General features: G+C 45.7%; 1 protein-coding gene across 1 annotated transcript in view; it reads right to left on the bottom strand.

Moving 5' to 3' along the window:
* ANKK1 (ankyrin repeat and kinase domain containing 1) overlaps window positions 1–18409 on the bottom strand; it is a 119211-nt gene that overhangs the window by 25211 nt on the left and 75591 nt on the right. Inside the window, exons 3-4 of the mRNA XM_073656993.1 lie at window positions 13529–13680; window positions 10632–10681 (exon numbers count right to left, since the gene is read on the bottom strand). Of these exons, the coding sequence (XP_073513094.1) occupies window positions 10632–10681; window positions 13529–13680 (202 nt within the window). The remainder of the gene's footprint in view (window positions 1–10631; window positions 10682–13528; window positions 13681–18409) is intronic.

Here is an 18409-nt window from a genome sequence, read left to right as displayed (position 1 = left end):
GAGACTGACTGCAGCAGAGATGGAGAGGATTTATTCTTGTCTAGGTCGACCTCTCTGAGCGAACCTAGACACAGGCGTTTCCCGACCTCTCCGGGCAGGTACGGATCCGGTGCTCCTTGCTGCCACAGTAGAAGCAGCTCCCCTCGGCACGGCGTAAGTCCTGACGGGTTTTGACCATCTTGGTCTGGTCGACCTGCATAGGCTCAGGAGAGTGTACCTGGGGAGAAACGGAGGGAGTGACGGGTTTCTGGAAGGTAGGAGCTAGACGTGGAAACCTCCTCTCACAGGTGACCTCTTTGGCACGCTCCTGGAACCGTAGGTCAATCCGGGTGGCAAGAGTTATTAAGTCATCGAGAGTGGTAGGAATGTCCCGACCGGCGAGTTCATCTTTAATACGGCCGGACAGACCCTCCCAGAAGACAGACACCAGAGCGTCGTTATCCCAGGCCAGCTCCGAGGCAAGGGTACGGAACCGTATGGCATATTGGCCCACGGTGAGACTTCCCTGACGGAGGCGTAGCAGAGACGATGCGGATGAGGTCTTCCGTCCGGGTTCGTCGAAGACTTTCCGAAAAGCCGTGAGAAAGGCAGGCAAGTCGGACACCAGGGGGTCTCCTCTCTCCCATAGAGGAGTTAGCCAAGCCAGTGCCTCCCCCGTGAGATGGGACATGATGAAGGCTACTTTGGCCCGGTCGGAGTTAAACTGGTGGGACAGGAGTTCAAAGTGCAGGGTGCACTGGTTTATGAAGCCCCGAGCCAGAGCGGAGTCGCCTCCGAAGCGAGGAGGTGCAGAAAGCCGGGGTCCGGAGCAGGATACCATGGTATTGGTGGGCAGCGGAGCTGCCGGGTTGCGAGTCAAGACACTAGCGGTGGTTGCTGGTGGAGCAGTCAGAGTGTCCAGGCGAGAATTGACATTCTGCAGGTGACTCAGGATGGACTCCTGTTGGGACCTCTAACGGGACAGTTCATGACAAAGGTCCGAGAGCGAGGGAGCTTGGGTGCCACCGGGTTCCATGGCCCGAGCAAACTGTAACGGGTCTGGGTGGCGGAACTTCTGAGCAACTTATACAAGGGGATGGTCCTTGTAAGGAAGCGGGTGGCGACCAGGGAAGACAGGCAGGTAGTCACAGCAGGTGACCGGGGCAGTCTCTGGGTAAATGGGCAGGAGGTCACAGCAAGTGACCGGGGCAGTCTCTGGGTGAACGGGCAGGAGGTCACGGCAAGTGACCGCGACAGTCTCTGGGTGAACGGGCAGGAGGTCACGGCAAGTGACCGGGCAGTCTCTGGGTGAACGGGCAGAAGGTCACGGCAAGTGACCGGGACAGTCTCTGGGTAAAGGGTAGGTACGACCTGTGACGGCTGAGCCTCCAGGTAGGCTAGCAGGCAGATGGCAGATGTGTGCTCCCAGGTGAGCAGGCGAGAGTCTCTGGATAAGCAGGTGGTCACAGCATGTGACGGCGAAGCCTCCAGGTAGGCTAACAGGCAGGTAGCAGATGAGCGCTCCCAGGTGAGCGGGCAAGAGTCTCTGGACTGGCAGGTGGTCACAGCACATGACGGCGGAGCCTCCAGGTAGGCTAGCAGACAGGTAGCAGATGAGCGCTCCCAGGTGAGCGGGCAAGAGTCTCTGGACTGGCAGGTGGTCACAGTACGTGACGGCGGAGCCTCCAGGTAGGCTAGCAGACAGGTAGCAGATGAGCGCTCCCAGGTGAGCGGGCAAGAGTCTCTGGACTGGCAGGTGGTCACAGCACGTGACGGCGGAACCTCCAGGTAGGCTAGCAGGCAGGTAGCAGGTGAGCGCTCCCAGGTGAGCGGGCAAGCTGGTCCATAGACAGACTGACAGGTGTCGGAAGGCAGACCGTCGGACCTCAGGCTAGCAAGCAGGTAAGCGGATAACAGGCAGGAATCAGACAGCAATCTGGCAGGAAACTGGCAGGTAACTGGCAGGTAACTGGAAACGGGACCTGAGGGCTGAAGCAGAGTAGTGAACAGTGCAACAACATTGCTCGGGCACCTCCATTTTGGAGGAGGTGCCTTATATATGGTGAAGTCCTCCGGCCTTTGGCCGGGGACTCCTTAGGGCGGCGCGCGCAGCCCCTTTAAGAGGGGGGGAGCGCACGCGCGCACGCCCTAAGCACCGTGGCCGGGAAGGAGCGCGCGCTGCCAGCAGAGCGGGAGGAGGACGCCGGGCTCGGAGCGGAGAGGTGAGGGGAACAGCGTCCCTGCCTAGCAGAGGGCAGGGACGCCGACGCTGCACACGCTACCAAGGGAATCCATGGTTCTCCAGCCAAGCTTATAGACAGCCATCACAGCAGCCACCACAGAGGGAGTATGAGATAATGGCAAGAGAACCTGTGCAGAATTACAGAGACCAGCCACCACAACAGCTGTACCAAAATAACAGGGATCCACAATATCGTGTCGGCCCATATCCTCAGAACAACAACAGGGACCCACCACGCCGGTTTGCGGGGGAAGACCAGAATTACCCCGCATAGGACAGTGGCAAACCTGTGCTCACCTTGACCTCAGTTGAAAACGTCCCCACTTAATCTGGACTGATTTCTACTGTCAAAATAGATGTAGGGGACAGAACTTTACCTTTTCACGGGACACGGGTGCAGCCAGATCAGTAATATGGTCAAGAGATAAACCCTATGAATCACTTATATCTGATGATTTCCTTTCATGTGTGGGAGTGGATGGAAAACCACACTCATCCCGACTAACATTTCCATTGCCTATTGGGATAGAACAGAAGCTGCTGGCCAGATTGCTCATTTCAGACACCTGCCCACTTAATTTTTGGAGAGCAGATCTACTCCAGAAGCTAAATGCTCAGATACCATATGATGAGAATGGAATGCATCTAGATGTCTCTATTCCGGTATCATTAGAGGAACAAACAAAGGTACATGCCCTCCCATTGTGTGTCATCCAATTTGCAACAACCGCCATACCACAGCATTATCTTGACTGCATACCACCTGAACTCTGGTCTCAAGGTCCTGATGATATAGGCCGGCTGCCTGTCCCGCCAGTCCAAGTTTTCCTGAAAGAAGGTGCACGGATTCCCAGACTCCCACAGTACCCACTGAAAGCAGCCCAAGAAGCGTCATTAGATGCCCAGATACAAGAATTACTCAAGAAACCAGCATTAATTCCCTGTGTTTCTCCTGCTAATACTCCATTGTTTCCAGTGAAGACGAAACCTGCAAGAGGAGAACTAGATAAATTTAGGATGGTGCAAGATCTGAGAGCTGTGAATGAAGTTACAATCCTGGAGACCCCAGTGGTGCCAAATCCACATACATTACTCAGTGAATTTCCCCCTGAGGCAACGCATTTCACAGTAATCGACTTGGCAAACGTCTTCTTCAGTGTGCCTCTGCATGCAGAATGTCAGTATCTTTTTGCTTTTACACACAGAGGAGTACAGTACACCTGGACTGTTATGCCTCAAGGAGCTCAGAACTCTCCTCATCACTTCACACTGGCCTTAACTACCTGTCTCCAACCCTGGAAGAGTGAGAACCCTGAAGTCACATTGATACAATATGTCGATGATCTACTTCTCTGTTGTCCCGATGACCAAACTTGCCACAGGTTCAGCTATTCTTTGCTCCAATTTCTGGCCACCATCGAGTGCAAAGTTACTTTGCGAAAGCTACAATGGTGTTGTACCAAAGTTGTATTTTTGGGTCATTGCAAATCCCAAGGTACCAAGCATCTCACTGAAGAGCGGAAAACTGCCATCCGTGACATCCCGTACCCGAGAACTGTCAAACAACTCCAAGCTTTCCTGGGAATGGTCACATACTGCAGGCAGTGGATACCTAACGCGTCAGCTCTCATGCAACCTCTATATGATCGGATACACTCTTCTGAGCTTGACCTGCACTTTGAATTTCCATTCTTTCTATTTGTCTCTGAAGCATGTGGCCATGCCTCAGGAGTTCTGGCACAAAAACATGGAGGCCACATGAGACCCATCGGATACTATTCCAGTAAATTGGATCCAGTGGCACAAACAGCTATGTTACGGGTCCGGGTGGTGGAACCTCTGTGCTTCGGTGCAAGGAGGGACCAGAGATGCATGACTAAGTACCTACTCGGCCTGACCAAGGTCGCACGGTGGCTCAATCGACTCCGTGAACCAGGGAGGGACCGAGCAGGGGGACCAGGTGCCACTCTGGGACCGACCTTGTGTGAGAGCAGGTGACTCCCATGGGTCAGATGGCAGGAACTGACCGGTACAGCAGATTAGCACGGCAGGGAGGCTGATGGTTGGTCCGGGTATGCGAGCTGGCGGGCACGACAGGTATCTGGCAGGTGCTCCAGGTAAGCAGACTGGCGGGCATGGCAAGTAACTGGCAGGTGCTCCAGGTAAGCAGGCTGGTGGGCACAATAGGTAACTGGCAGGTGCTTCCAGGTAAGCAGGCTGGCGGGCAGAACTACGAACAGGCTGGTGGGCTGGACTGTAGACAGACTGGCGAGCAGGACTGACCTGAGGGCTGAAGCAAGTGTTAGCACACAGAACAACAACCTTGCACAGGCACCGCCAAATTGGAGGAGGTGCTTTAAATAGGGGAAGTCCTCCGGCCATTGGCCGGGGGACTTTTTAGGACGGCGCGCGTGGCCCTTTTAAGAGGGAGGGAGCGCACGCGCGCACGCCCTAAGCACAGTGCCCGGGAAGCTGCGCGTAGTGCGCGCCACAGTAGCTGCAGGACAAGAGCTGGAAGATACCGGAGCAGGGCCATGGCGGTGAGGGGAACAGCGTCTCTGCCTCCTACAAGCTCCAACATGTCTCAAAGCAGTGCTGGCAGCTACAGAACACCTCCACAGAACAGCAGATGTTGCACTTGGCCATCCTACAACTATACTGGCCCCTCATGATTTGAAAGCTATCCTTGCAAAAACCCAGCACAACCATCTATCTATGCAACGTTGTGTCAGAATCCAATGTGAGCTCCTTTTACAAGAAAATATAGCTCTTCGGCGATGTACTGTCTTGAACCCCTCCACTCTGCTTCCTCTGTCAAGGGGGGACTGCTCTGAAGACTTAGGGGGGTCCTCATAAGACCATGAATACCCTGATTCGAGTGACCATGATTACCATGAGGTCATGAAGGCAGAAACCTCTCACCTACCTACTGTCTCTGAGCAGCCACTGCCTGAAGCCGATCTGATACTGTATATTGATGAGTCCAGATATGCAGATGAATATGGAACATACCATACCGGATATGTGGTGGTGTCCCCACCAACGGTTGTTTCTGCTGGACCACTGTCATCTTATACGTCAGCTCAAGAGGCCGAACTGCATGCTCTGACCGAAGCCTGCAAGTGCGCTGAGAGTCGAGCGGCCAATATCTACACGGACTCGAGGTACGGATTCGGGATTGCCCACGACTTTGGCCTGATATGGGCCCTGAGGGGCTACAAGACAGCCAGTGGAGCTCCAATCTGGAATGCAGCGGCAGTGAGAAGTCTGCTAGAAGCTCTGACGTTACCTAGGCAAGTGGCTGTGATCAAAATTAAGGCTCATGGAAAACTGAATTCCGAGGAAGCCAAGGGGAATTATCTGGCTGACATTACAGAAAAAGCAGCAGCTATGGAACCAATATTTCCAGAGAGGAAGCAGAGGTGTCGGGGGATACGGAGGTGGTTCTGCTCACCAGAAGTCAGAAACAACAAGGGAATGAGGAAGAAATGAGAATGAGAAGTTTGGGGTTGGAAGAAGAAGAGGAGGAAGATGAAGAGAAACAAAGACTGAAAGACAATCTGGCACACAGGACTTTAGTGGACCGGCAGAATGCGGTAACAGAAGAAGAAAAACAAGGATGGATCGGATGGAGAGGAATGTTTTGTAATGACGGAATCTGGAGAGTGGGAAGAAGAATATGTCTGCCAAGAGCACTGTATCCTGCAGTGGTTCAGTGGGCTCATGGAAAAGTACATAAGGGGAATAATCAGATGATTTCAGCTATCAATAAACTCTATATTGCACCCAAGATCTCAGTTCTTGCTACAAACTATACTAGGAGCTGTGAGATTTGTAACACTTGTAATCCCGGAAGAACAGAACATGTGCCAAAGAAGAAACTGGCAAAGTCACAGTATCCTTTCCAGAGAATCCAAATTGATCATATGCAATTACCCAAGAGTGGAAGATATGAATATGTTCTGGTGGTGGTGGATATGTTTTCCGGCTGGACAGAAGCATACCCAGTGGCCAACATGACTTCTAGAACTACAGTGAAAAGGCTTCTGGCAGAACTTATCTGCAGATTCGGAATTCCAGAAGTGATTGAAAGTGATCAAGGACCCGCCTTCACTGCAGAAGTTACCAAATCAATCTGGGAGATGATTGGGGCGGATTTGGGCCTGAATACTCCTTATCATCCTCAATGTATAGATGAAAGGATGAATGGCACTTTGAAAAACAAAATTCTTAAAGCCAGTAGCTAAGTTCAGGGAATGATAAACTTGTGAATTTTGTTGTCGGACTTGCTAAAGAGTTCAAATTAACACATGCTACAGTGTACTCTTCTATTTCACACTCAGATCTTGAACCAGGTACTCACAGCATCCAGCCTGGAGATTTTGTCTGGATAAAGAATCACGTGTGAGGCACAATGGATGCCAGATTTTAAGGGCCCTACCAAGTGTTGCTTACATCAACTACGGCTGTGAAGGTCGAAGGTCGAACATCATGGGTCCACGCATCCCATTGCAAGAAGGCAGTCTCAAACCCACAACCTTGATGTTCCTTTTTCTGGGGGGCAAGCCTTTGTTACGGTAACACGTGCATTCCAAGCAATTATTACTAAAGAGAATGATATTCCAGTTTTCTGGTACATACAGGGCCAAGAGAGAAGTTAACCCCAAAGGCAGTTTTGACCCACATATATATATTGATGTTCTCGGAGTGATTAGGGGGGTTCCAGACGAATTCAAGGCCCAAGACCAAGTGAATGCGGGATTTGAGTCCATAATACCCATAATAACCGTCAACAAGAACATAGATTGGATAAATTACATATATTATAACCAACAAAGATTTGTCAATTACACCAAAGATGCCCTACAAGGGATAGCTGACCAACTAGCACCCACATCTACCATGGCCTTCCAAAACAGAATAGCTCTGGATATGTTGCTTGCAGAAAAAGGAGGGGTATGCAAAATGATAGGTGAGCATTGTTGTACTTATATCCCAGACAATACCGGCCCCACAGGGAAAGTTACTAAGGCTCTCAAAAAATTTACAGATTTAAGTGAATAACTGGAAAGGAATTCAGGTGTGACTGATCCCTGGGATAAATATTTTTCTTGGATGAGAGATTGGAAGAGTTGTTTAATCCAAGGGAGAATTATTTTACTAAGTGTGATAATTCTAATTAGTGTATTGCTGATCTGTGTGATTCCCTGTGACAAGAGGTTCATTTCCAAAACAGTAGATGCAGCAATACCTGTCAGCGTCTTGTCCGAAGAATCTAATGAAGAGGTCTATGAACAAACAGTTCCCCTTAGAACAAAGGTGTTGTACCAGAAAGATTACCGGAAGTAAATGAGTTTGTAAAGTTAATATCCATATTTCTGTGTTAGGGGTGGCCCTTGATTACCCAGTCACTAGATCTTTTAGGGTCTCCATCCCTTTCCTGTAGGGCTTTGTTTGAGTTAGATTTAGGAACGTCGGTGGGTCCATCTATAAGGGACGGGGCGCCCGTCACATCGTAGGGTTCCAGAATAGTCTTAACATAGGGTCAATTCCTTCTCCCCCTCTGATTTTTAGCATACGGATATTAAAAGCAAATAATTGATTTAGGGGGGTCTGTCAAGGTAAAATATATACTGTCTATTATAGAAAATCAATTAGTTTCTTTTAATAGATTACCTAATCAGTGTGAATTAATATAGAGATGATGGAATAATCTATGTGTATGTATGTATGCAAATGTGTATATGCACATGGATTATGTCAATAGTTAATGAATATATAACTAACAGTTTCTATTCTTATTGTAGACATGAACAACTAAATGATTTCCTGAGAATGACGTATGCATGTGCATGGCTGATAACAGAGAGATTCATGTCGAGTTGGCAAAGATGGCGCTGAGAGACGAACCCACCCCTCCCATCAGAATTCCTAAGGCGTTACTGAGGCCAAGAGATACATGGATGAGCAAATTGCAGTGTGCCGAGTTATCAGAAAAAGCAATGAATTTTACTAATCCCACCTAGAAGTAGAATACTATATAACCCCATGTCTACGTAATAAAGTATGTCATTTTGCATGGTTCGGTCTCAGTGAAGTTTTTCAACCAGATTAGCAAATTTGGTTAATTAGCTTCTTTGCATGCACTCGGACATCTTTAATTTAGAGGAGAAAAGTCACCTGGTGTATCTTAAATTGGTGAAACCTCCACAGTATGTGTGAAGAAAACCAGGCACTGCTCATCATCTCCCCAACACAATCCCAACAGTGAAACATGGTGGTGGCAGCATCATGCTATGGGGGTGTTTTTCAGCTGCAGGGACAGGACGACTGGTTGCAATTGAAGGAAACATGAATGCGGCCAAGTACAGAGATATCCTGGATGAAAACATCTTGCGGAGTGCTCTGGACCTCAGACTTGGCCGAAGGTTCACCTTCCAACAAGACAATAGCCCTAAGCACACAGCTAAAATAACAAAGGAGTGGCTTCAGAACAACTCTGTGACCATTCTTGACTGTCCCAGCCAGAGCTCTGACCTAAACCCAATTGAGCATCTCTAGAGAGACCTGAAATGACTGTCCACCAACATTCACCATCCAACCTGACGGAACTGGAAAGGATTTGCAAGGAAGAATGGCAGAAGATCCCCAAATCCCCAAATCCAGGTGTGAAAAATTTGTTGCATCATTCCCAAGAAGACTCATGGCTGTACTAGCTCAAAAGGGTGCTTCTACTCAATACTGAGCAAAGGGTCTGAATACTTTTGACCATGTGATATTTCAGTTTTTCTTTTTTAATAAATTTGCAAAAATTTCTACCTTTCTGTTTTTTTTCAGTCAAGGTGGGGTGCAGAGTGTACTTTAATGAGAAAAAAATTGAACTTTTTAGAATTTACCAAATGGCTGCAATGAAACAAAGAGTGAAAAATTTAAAGGGGTCTGAATACTTTTCGTACCCATTGTATTCCATCCCACTCCAGTTGATTGACAGTTTTTTTCTATGTTTCTACATAGGGAGAACCTGTCAGTCAAATGGATAGGGGTAACGAGAAAATAAAATCACAACAAATTCACACGTGTAACAGTCTTTGTAGATATTAAAGTTGGCCAAGCCAGATGATTTCCGTGGGATCGGCCGACCATCTAATGTGTTCACATCACTCCAAAAATTCTGAGGCTGAACGGAACATCAATGAAGTAACCATGGAGGTGATTACAGCACCAACCCTACGTACTAGGCTATGTTCAGACATCATAGTTTTTTTCCCATCAATTTTCTGCAGCAAAACCTGATCTTCAAGGGCATTTTGTTCAGGATTTTTCTTGCAGCTTTGGTGCTTTTTTGATGCATTTTTTCAGCATTTTTTCACTGTCCTTCTGTCTCCTTTTATGCATGTACATAAAGTTATGTGAAAAAAGAACCTCATTCTATTTTGGCATCAAAAACGCTGATACAAATTTTGATGCATTTTTTATGCATTTTTTCAGCGTTATTTCACCACCCATTACTTCCTATGGGTGAAAAAATGCTGAAAGAAGTAACATGATCTATTTTCCAAAAATCCATGCAAGGCACAAAATCCTGAAAAAAAAACATAATGTGTGAATTCTGGTTTCTCCTAGACTTTGCTGGTACAGCAAAAAGGCAGCTGAAAATTTGCATAAAAATCTGCATCAAAAAAACTCTGAAAAAAACATGATGTGTGAGCATCATAACCTTTCTGTAACTACTAAGTGCTATGCCTCTGCCCAGATGACTGGAACGGAGAGGCACGTGGCGGGGATGTATCATCATTTTTATGACATTACCTGTACTTTGCAGCTGTTACTTACAGAGGAAATTATGTGTCTTTAAAGGCAGTCTGTCAGCACAAAATGACTGTTGATTGAAACCAAGCGTAGGCTCTGCGTACACCCTTGGCAATTCCAAGCTCATCAGTGCACTTCCCGCCTACTTTTTTTCTTTTATCTCTGCCCCCTCTTCTTTGATTGACAGCTCTGGCTTCACAGAAGCCAGAGAAGGGCAGAGAAAATGGAAAGCAAGTGCTGTATATGGGAATGTGCATTGAATTTTTCAGCCATGCAAAGAGTGCATCAAAGCCCTTATGATTGGGTTGAGCAGTCATTTTGCGCTGACCTGCTATTTACGAAAAAAAAATTCCAGAAAGCCAAAAATTAAATTAATACTCCGAACAGTAAGTGCTGAATTTTTTTCACCTCTGTTCTCTACACACTGTACCCTCCAATCGTAAAATAATTACACAGACTTGATTTTTTCCTTCTTTGTGCCCCTTCCAACCATTTCATTTTGTGCATTCCCTGTACATTTCCACGCAATCCAATTTCCATTTAGGCGGACACATTGCAGAAATTTAAATTTTGACATAAAAGGCGTAAAAAGCCGATTTACCTATGAAAGGCTTTTTCTGAGTCAGAAGCTCCCAGATAACAATTGAATAGCTGAAAAGAAAGCAAAAAACAAACAATGAAGACTCCATGTTTGACAGCGACAAGATTTTTCTGCTTTGAGTCCTATTTGCGCTTTTCAGAAAAGTTCAGTTATTCCAAGTGTTTCCAGCAGAGACACAAAATACAAATTGATGATTCATCGATGAAGAGATTTAGGGGACAATCATAGAGACAATCTGTAAGGTATGATAAAAGGAGGCTATCGGATAAAGGAAGTGTGGAACCATTGAAGAAAAAAAATATATAAATTATGGGGGAAAAATAAATATTAAGGCTAATAGAGTTCTGAACGGGAGAAAAGCCATTTCAGAGTGTTCTAAAAAGATTTCTAAGAAATCCATGTCCCTAAATTCCGCTCAGGTCCTCAACTGCCAGGAGTCTTTGGGTTCCTTTTGCTCCACAATGACATCACAAGACCATGATGACCAATCACTGTGAGTCCTTGTGACATTATTGCAAAATGTATTTTACTCCGAAGTGAGAGAACTTTGGGGGATTTCCCAACTTCTTTCGCAAAATCATTGGCTTTGGTTTTGCGAAAGAAGTTGTCCTACGACATCAAAAATTCTCAAGTAGCTCGAAATCGAAGCTATTAAAAATTACTAATATTTCATTTTCTAAACTTCTGCAAAAGATTTCAGACCATGGAGTCAGATCTCTCTGTTGTCACTTCTCAAGATGTCTTAGTGTCAGCCAAGACAGAGAAGAGGACTAAATTGAGCCTAGCATCCTGTCCTTTCATCACGTCATACACAAGTTTTTAAATTTTAAGTATTTTGGTAAGTTTAATAAATATACATTTGAAAACCCCTCAAGAATTGTTTATGACACCGCCGGACAACACCTTTTAAATGTTCACCCTTGAACACTGATGAACATAGACATGGAGCTAAATAATAATTGATCTATAAGTCCATAGACAGCAAATAAATGAGGCATTTACATGGGCAATGATGCCTTAAAGGGTTTGTCCCTCCTACTGTCTTCAGAAGCGCACGACTGCCCTGCTTCCCGCTTTTTGAGGGCGGTGCGCTCCTGATGATTGACAGCTCAGACCAGTGGAAATGGTTGAGCCACTAGCTCAAACTGTGCTTTCTCCTATGCTGCCAAAAGAGGTAGCTTTGCCTCTGCAGCATAGGAGCCAGCAACCTGGCCAGCATCAGAGCAGCACTCACAAGCTGTATAGCAAAGAGCTTGCAATAACTGCGCTCTTTGCTTAGGGGACTTGCCACTACTGATAGACTGCAGTGGTGGCTGGTAACCTAGGCAATGAGCGGTAAATAATAAAATAAAAAAATCGATCCGTTCTTCAGAACAGCGAGGATTTTTAATAAAAGCTAAATTATAAAGTTGCTTGTTTTTGCAATTTTACCCATTTAGGAAAATGAGACAACCCCTTTAAGGAGCCCAATGGCCCCTTGTGATGTAGAAGGAGTCATTAGTATTATAAATGACACTTGGTAATTTTGAGTCATTGTTGCTAATTTTGCTTTGGGGAGAAAGATGAAAAAGGTTTTGTACATTTTTCTATACTCTATATGAGATGATAGCATTAGTGCTGTGACAGTATTTCTATGGAGTGTGGGAGGAAACCCATGCAAACATGGGGAGAACATGCAAACTTCTGGCAAATGTTGTCCTTGGTGGGATTTGAACCCAGGACTCCAGCGCTGCAAAGCAACAGTGCTAACCACTGTGCCACCGTGCTGCCCTACTTATGTGTTACCTTTGCATTTTCTGCCATCAATGCCATATAACATTGAATTTTCATAGGGTAAAATGCAATATTTGACTCATTATTCAGAAAAGAAGTGTCACAAATGTCCCTGAAGTTTACTCAGCAATAAACATCCCAAGAAAGCAGTATTGTGGTCTGCGGTAATTGGCAGAACTAATCTTAGCCCAGATTCTGAAAAGTCTAAAATGTTTGTGTTCAAAACATACATTGTTATGCCCAAGGTGAGATTGTGTCAGGTGCTCGGACAGGTCTGTTTTTTTCTTTCCAGAAATCCTATACTGAAAATAAGATTGTCAAAATTTCCTGTTTAAGCAGAATATACTGGGTACAGCCTGAGCACAACAACCAGATTCTGGATTCCATTGATATCATTTCTGAAATATCATTTTTATCTACAGTTCTAGGATTACAATTGGAATGTGTTTGTCCTAATATGCAACATAGTACAAAGACCTCAATTGTTGCAATCTTAGTCTCAGAATTGTCCTTTTGGTACTGTAAAGAGGTTTTTCTATTCATCACTTTTATAAAGGATACATGATAAATGATCACAGGGAGGTCCCGCTGCTAAAATCCCACAGATCCTGAGAATGGGAGGCCCAAAGTCTTCTGTGTGAGTGGAGCAGTAGTAAACACGTGCGACCACCATTCCTGTAGACAGATAATAGAGCAGTGGTCGCACATGCTCACTACCACTCTATTCACAGAGGGCACTTTGGGAGCCCCATTTTCATAATTAGAGGAAATCCCAGTATTGGACCTCCAAAAAGCATACATTGATCACCTATCCTATGAGTAAGTCATAGATATTGATAATGTAATGTTAGTGATAATGTACAGTTTTGTGCCGTACATACAGACATAACCCTAAGGCCAATGATCGCCAACATCTTTGGCAGATCATTATTGCACTGAAGTAAGTAGAAACTGGTACGGCGCACCCGAGACCTGCACTGGAGTCATGAGGGGCTTAAAAATTGAGTATTGAGCGATTTTCAATCTTATCAACTTTTCTGCACTCAGGAAACTCTTTTTTAAATAATATAATAAACATGTTACTTTTTTTTTCTGGACATCGGGTTATACTCTTGGCACCATACCTGTACACATCATATTTAGTCCCTGGTACCCTAATACTCTCCAGGAAAACTTCTGGAGGGATGTAGCTTAGGGTTCCTCTGATCGCTGATCTTTCTATATATTCCTTCCGAGTTGAATTTTCTTTCCATTTAGAAAGGCCAAAATCAGAAATCTGGAAGAGAGTAAAATCCTCAATATAGTTACACCCAAACGATAAAACAGTTAATTAACATACTTGGGTAGAATAATAAATCTTAAATAAGAGTGATTAGTATTTTCAGGAATCACAAGGATTTGCACAATATCAGAAAAAAGAATGTACAGTAATTGGTTCACATGTTGGAAAGTTATCGGAAAACATAATTGTTTTAGATGTAGCCACATTTCTACACTACAAATAACCTATTCATAAATTTCTTCACAGATGACTTTTTTACAAATCTGGAAGCTATTTCATTATCGATCGTGAATCTTGATGATTAGTTGTCAGGACTCAAACCCAACAGCTCTTGTGCACCAGGAGGCAGCTCTTCCCTCTGAGCTATTCAGCTCGCTGGACAGTTCCTTGCTAACCCAGTTACTAGTACCTGTGCTGTTCCTGAGCTGTTCCAGCCTCTATTGTTTCTGATTGGCTTCATCCTGTGATTTCCTGATTGAACACTGTATTTAAACCTGGACTGTTACCTCCTTCCTTGTGAGAATATTGAGCTTCCAGCCTTTAGTCAATCTCTCTTTTCACCTGCTGCCTCATGCAAGACTCTACTGTTGTTCCTGTGTACCGACCTCTGGCTATTCCTGACTATGCAATCTGCTTATCCTTCAAACTATACTACTGTTCCTGTGTACTGACCTCTTGCTATTCCTGACTACACTATCTGCCGGTACTGCCCCTAATGGTTGCAAAACTCTAACCCACATCAGTTCCCAACATTAGGTCTCTGTTAGTTGCAACTATTTTTTTTAATGTTTCCCTTTAAATGCATCTAAAATGCAAAAAAAATGAAGCTGCTTCTTAGATATTCTTTTCAAATAATTTCCTGCAATTTTGAATCTAGGGCTCCTCCCTATTTGTGTCCATGGTAAAAGACAAAAAAGTACTGTAACCTGATCTTACAGTCATGAATAACGGAATGGTAATCTGTTACTTATTTCACTTTTTGTCTGTATAGGGGCCAATAAGAAATGTTTAATTAAATTATTTGCAAAGTTGGCCAATTTTATATTTTTAAGATACTTTGAAACAATTTAAATAAATGGCTGTGAAAGCCTTCCTTCCTCTAAATTACTTTGGTGATATATTTTATAGTATTGGTGATATTCTAGGTTCTTCATTACCTGTTCTGTGTGTATTCTGAAGGCATTGTATGTCATGTTTCTAGATCTTACATACTGTAGCACCCGTGATGTGCTCCAAATGTGTATTATGTCTTTACTGACACAATAAAATTATTAGAACTATACTTTGGACACTGGATGCTCTTCCCCAGGAGTATTCATATGTTAAAAAGGTTGTCTGTTGAAAACAAGTTACCACCTATCCTGTTGCTTGTTTGGGGTCCAAACGCTAGAATCGGCAAACAAGAAACTGTTATCCTTGTTAGAATGGAGCAGCAGTGTGCATGTGCGACCTGTACTCCATTCAATCCCTGTGAGGATGCTAAGCGCTGCAGTTGGCTTCTTTCGGCAGCCACATGGAGAATGCTTCCCCTCTCCTCCAGCAGAGACGGTGACTCACTCACCCCCGCGGTCCCACACTACCTCCTCCTTCTCTTGCTGCTGCTGCCTGGGATCTGCGTATGACTTTCAGATCCCCGGGCATTGTGTGGTCCTGCCCTCTGAAAGGGACAGCGCGCGCTTTCCTAAAGTGTCCCCAGTCAATGGCTGGGAGACCCTTATTATTTAAGGCACCTCCACCTAATGGGAGGTGCCTGAGCAATGTGTTAGTTTTGTCTTGCATGCTTGCTAGTTCTCAGGTCCCCATTGCTCGTATCCCAGCATACCAGTCCGGCATATTAACGTCTGCCCTGCCTGCCTGTGTTACAGTTATATCTTCCAGCTCACCTGCCTGCCTGTATATCAGCAGTGCCCGCCCGCACTTGCCTGCCAGTATACTAGCCTTGTCCGCTAGTATCAGCCTGTCAGTGAATCAGCAGTGCCAGTCGGTATACTTGCCATGTCTAAATGTACTTGCCAAGTCTACCCATTCCTGGCCATTCCAGCTTCCTGTCCCTTGGGGGTCAGCTGCCGTGCACCCAAGGTCAGCCCTGGTGTAGCACCTGGTCTCGCCTTCCTGGGCTCTCCTCAGATTGCAGTACCATTAGTTGCCATGCATCCAAGGTCAGTTTTGGTGTGGCTCTTAGTCACTTCCCTCCAGGATCTCTTTGTGTCACTCCACAGTGGTTCCACCACCCAGTCCGTTAACGGCAGATCGGCATCCAACCGGTCCCCATTTTTTAACAGGGATACAATTTCCTCATTGGGGTTAAACTTTCCCTATTCTGCAGATCCTTGTAGGTTCCAGTGGTTGGATGCCCACTGATCATCAAGTTATCACATATCTGGTGCATAGAGGATAATTTGTTTCACCACAGGGCAACCTCTTTACCCTGCTATCGATTTTATATACAGAGATACAGAGCTGTTGTTTTTTTTAAGCCAGAGCTGTTGAATGCTTAGGACTTCACAGCATGAGCTCATCACTGAGAGCACTCACACCACCTCAATTTACTATTGCACCATCGATGGATATGCCTAGGCACCTCTTGTCACGCCTATCAGAATTGTCAGTCATTGTTCCAATCTCACAGTGCATGCACCTAGGCTTAACTAACACATAAGCCAATCTTTGGTCATCTAGACACCACACATGAATCATTGACACTCATCCACATGGTGCCACTTTATCACCACCTCCCTGCCCTTCCTATCAGAGTTGTGGGTCAGCACTCCAACATGAACGTGTACGCACCAATATTTAAGCCAGCCTATTTTTTGGTGTTTACTGGCATTGGCAGCTCTTCTCGAACACCAACAACCCAGATGGCAGAAACTATAATTGCATACAATGGTCCATCATACTATAAAATGGGAGACCACAAGGTGCACTGTCCATCACTTTACAATATCATACATCACTGCTGCAGAGAAATAGAGATAACTGTAGAAAGTATGAACCCCACTTCACTTTGCCTTTCCATTGGTGTGGGAAGGGCCAGTGTCAATAATAATGGTGGTGTGTCCATCCTATGGCAAATAAAAAGTAGGAGTTCAGACTTTTCAGTGCTCCCCTTGCTTTGTGGTAGGAATTTTGGGAAAAATGAAACAACAGTGGTGCCGAATGCACTGAGGCAGTGACAGCAGGGCAGAAGACATTCGGTATTATGACTGTACATATGGCGGTGTAGGGTAATATTAACATTGTAAGTACCTGTAACTGTTAAAACCAGAATTTTGCATTATATTTAAAATGTTATCATTGTACAATATTAGTGCCCACGTGACTGTTTTACTTCTCAGTTAAAGAGAACCTGTCACTTTCTGTAAAAATATAGTGTTTGGTTCTTTTTTCACCTGGTGTAAAAGCCACGGTTTTCCTGAATCTGGCGTTTTTTCTTTTGTTCCTGCGCCTCTCCGTTCCTGAGATATGGCCCTTCTTCCCTGTAGATAAATCTAGACTTGTCAGCCAAGTGGGCGTGGTTGTCAACTCCCCTTAAGAACCACACCCACTTGGATACAAGACTAGATTTATATGAGTGGTAGAGGGAGTAATATCTCAGAAACAGAGAGGAGCAGGAACAAGAGAAAAACATTGCCAGATTCAGGAGAATTGCAGCTCTTACATCAACTAAAAAAAATTACATATTTATGGCAAGTAATAGTTCTTTACTTTACCTAAGCACAACCAAATGCATGAGCCCTAATATTGTTAGACACACATACAAACATTGCTTCTAAGGCAAATTACAGTCACAGAGCACTTATAGTAGGAATCAGTGACGTAACCACCACAGTCGCAGCGGTCGCCATCGTGACCAGGCCAGGCGGGTGAGTGGCCCACCAACGCCAGCCCTTACTTCAGCTAGATGTGACTCCTTGGACACACATTCAGCTGAAGTGTATTGCAGCGCACAATCTTGCCGGGTCAATGTGCTGCAATACATGCTGCCAGCCAATCAGAGGCCAGCAGCTGACGTCGGCATGCACAGGACTGGAAGTGCATGGCAGTGATATCATGCGCTCCCATTGCTTGGACGCTGAAGTCAGCTGACAGCTTCAGATTAGGACGCCGTGCAACGTGGGAAAGCATGGAAGGTGAGTAGGAGCATTTATTGTTTTTTTTTCCTAAGTATTGAACAACAGCGGCGCCAGCAGAATGGGGGACATATACCACATGAGGGACATATATCAAGATGGGGAACTAAGTATCAACTCGGTCCGACCAAGGTCGCACGGCGGCTCAATCGACTCCGTGAACCATGGAGGAACCGAGCAGAGGGACCAGGTGCTACTCCAGGTCAGACCCCGGTCACAGCTGTTGACCCACACCGGGAAATGCAGGAACAGGCAGGTTAGGCTGGCATACTGACAGGTGGTTACTGGCAGGCACGGCTGGTATGCAGACAGGTGGGTACTGGCAGGCACGGCTAGTATGCAGACAGGTGGGTACTAGCAGGTAGGAACGCAGGCAGGATAGGGACCAGTACAGACTGGGATACAGGAACAGAGCAGTAGGTGCGGTAGACGAGCAGAGCAAAAACCCACAGGTGCGGTAGATGAGCAGAGCAGAGCAAAACCCACAGGTGTGGTAGACGAGCAGAGCAGAGCAAAACCCGCAAGTACGGTAGACAAGCAGAGCAGAGCAAAACCCGCAGGTGCAGTAAGCAAGCAGAGCAGAGCAAAAC

The sequence above is a fragment of the Phyllobates terribilis genome, unplaced genomic scaffold (assembly GCF_046119375.1).
Source record: "Phyllobates terribilis strain yellow unplaced genomic scaffold, ASM4611937v1 Scaffold_12__6_contigs__length_324123572, whole genome shotgun sequence".
NCBI classification, from domain to species: Eukaryota; Metazoa; Chordata; class Amphibia; order Anura; family Dendrobatidae; genus Phyllobates; species Phyllobates terribilis.
This window is presented reverse-complemented; position numbering and strand designations above follow the sequence as displayed.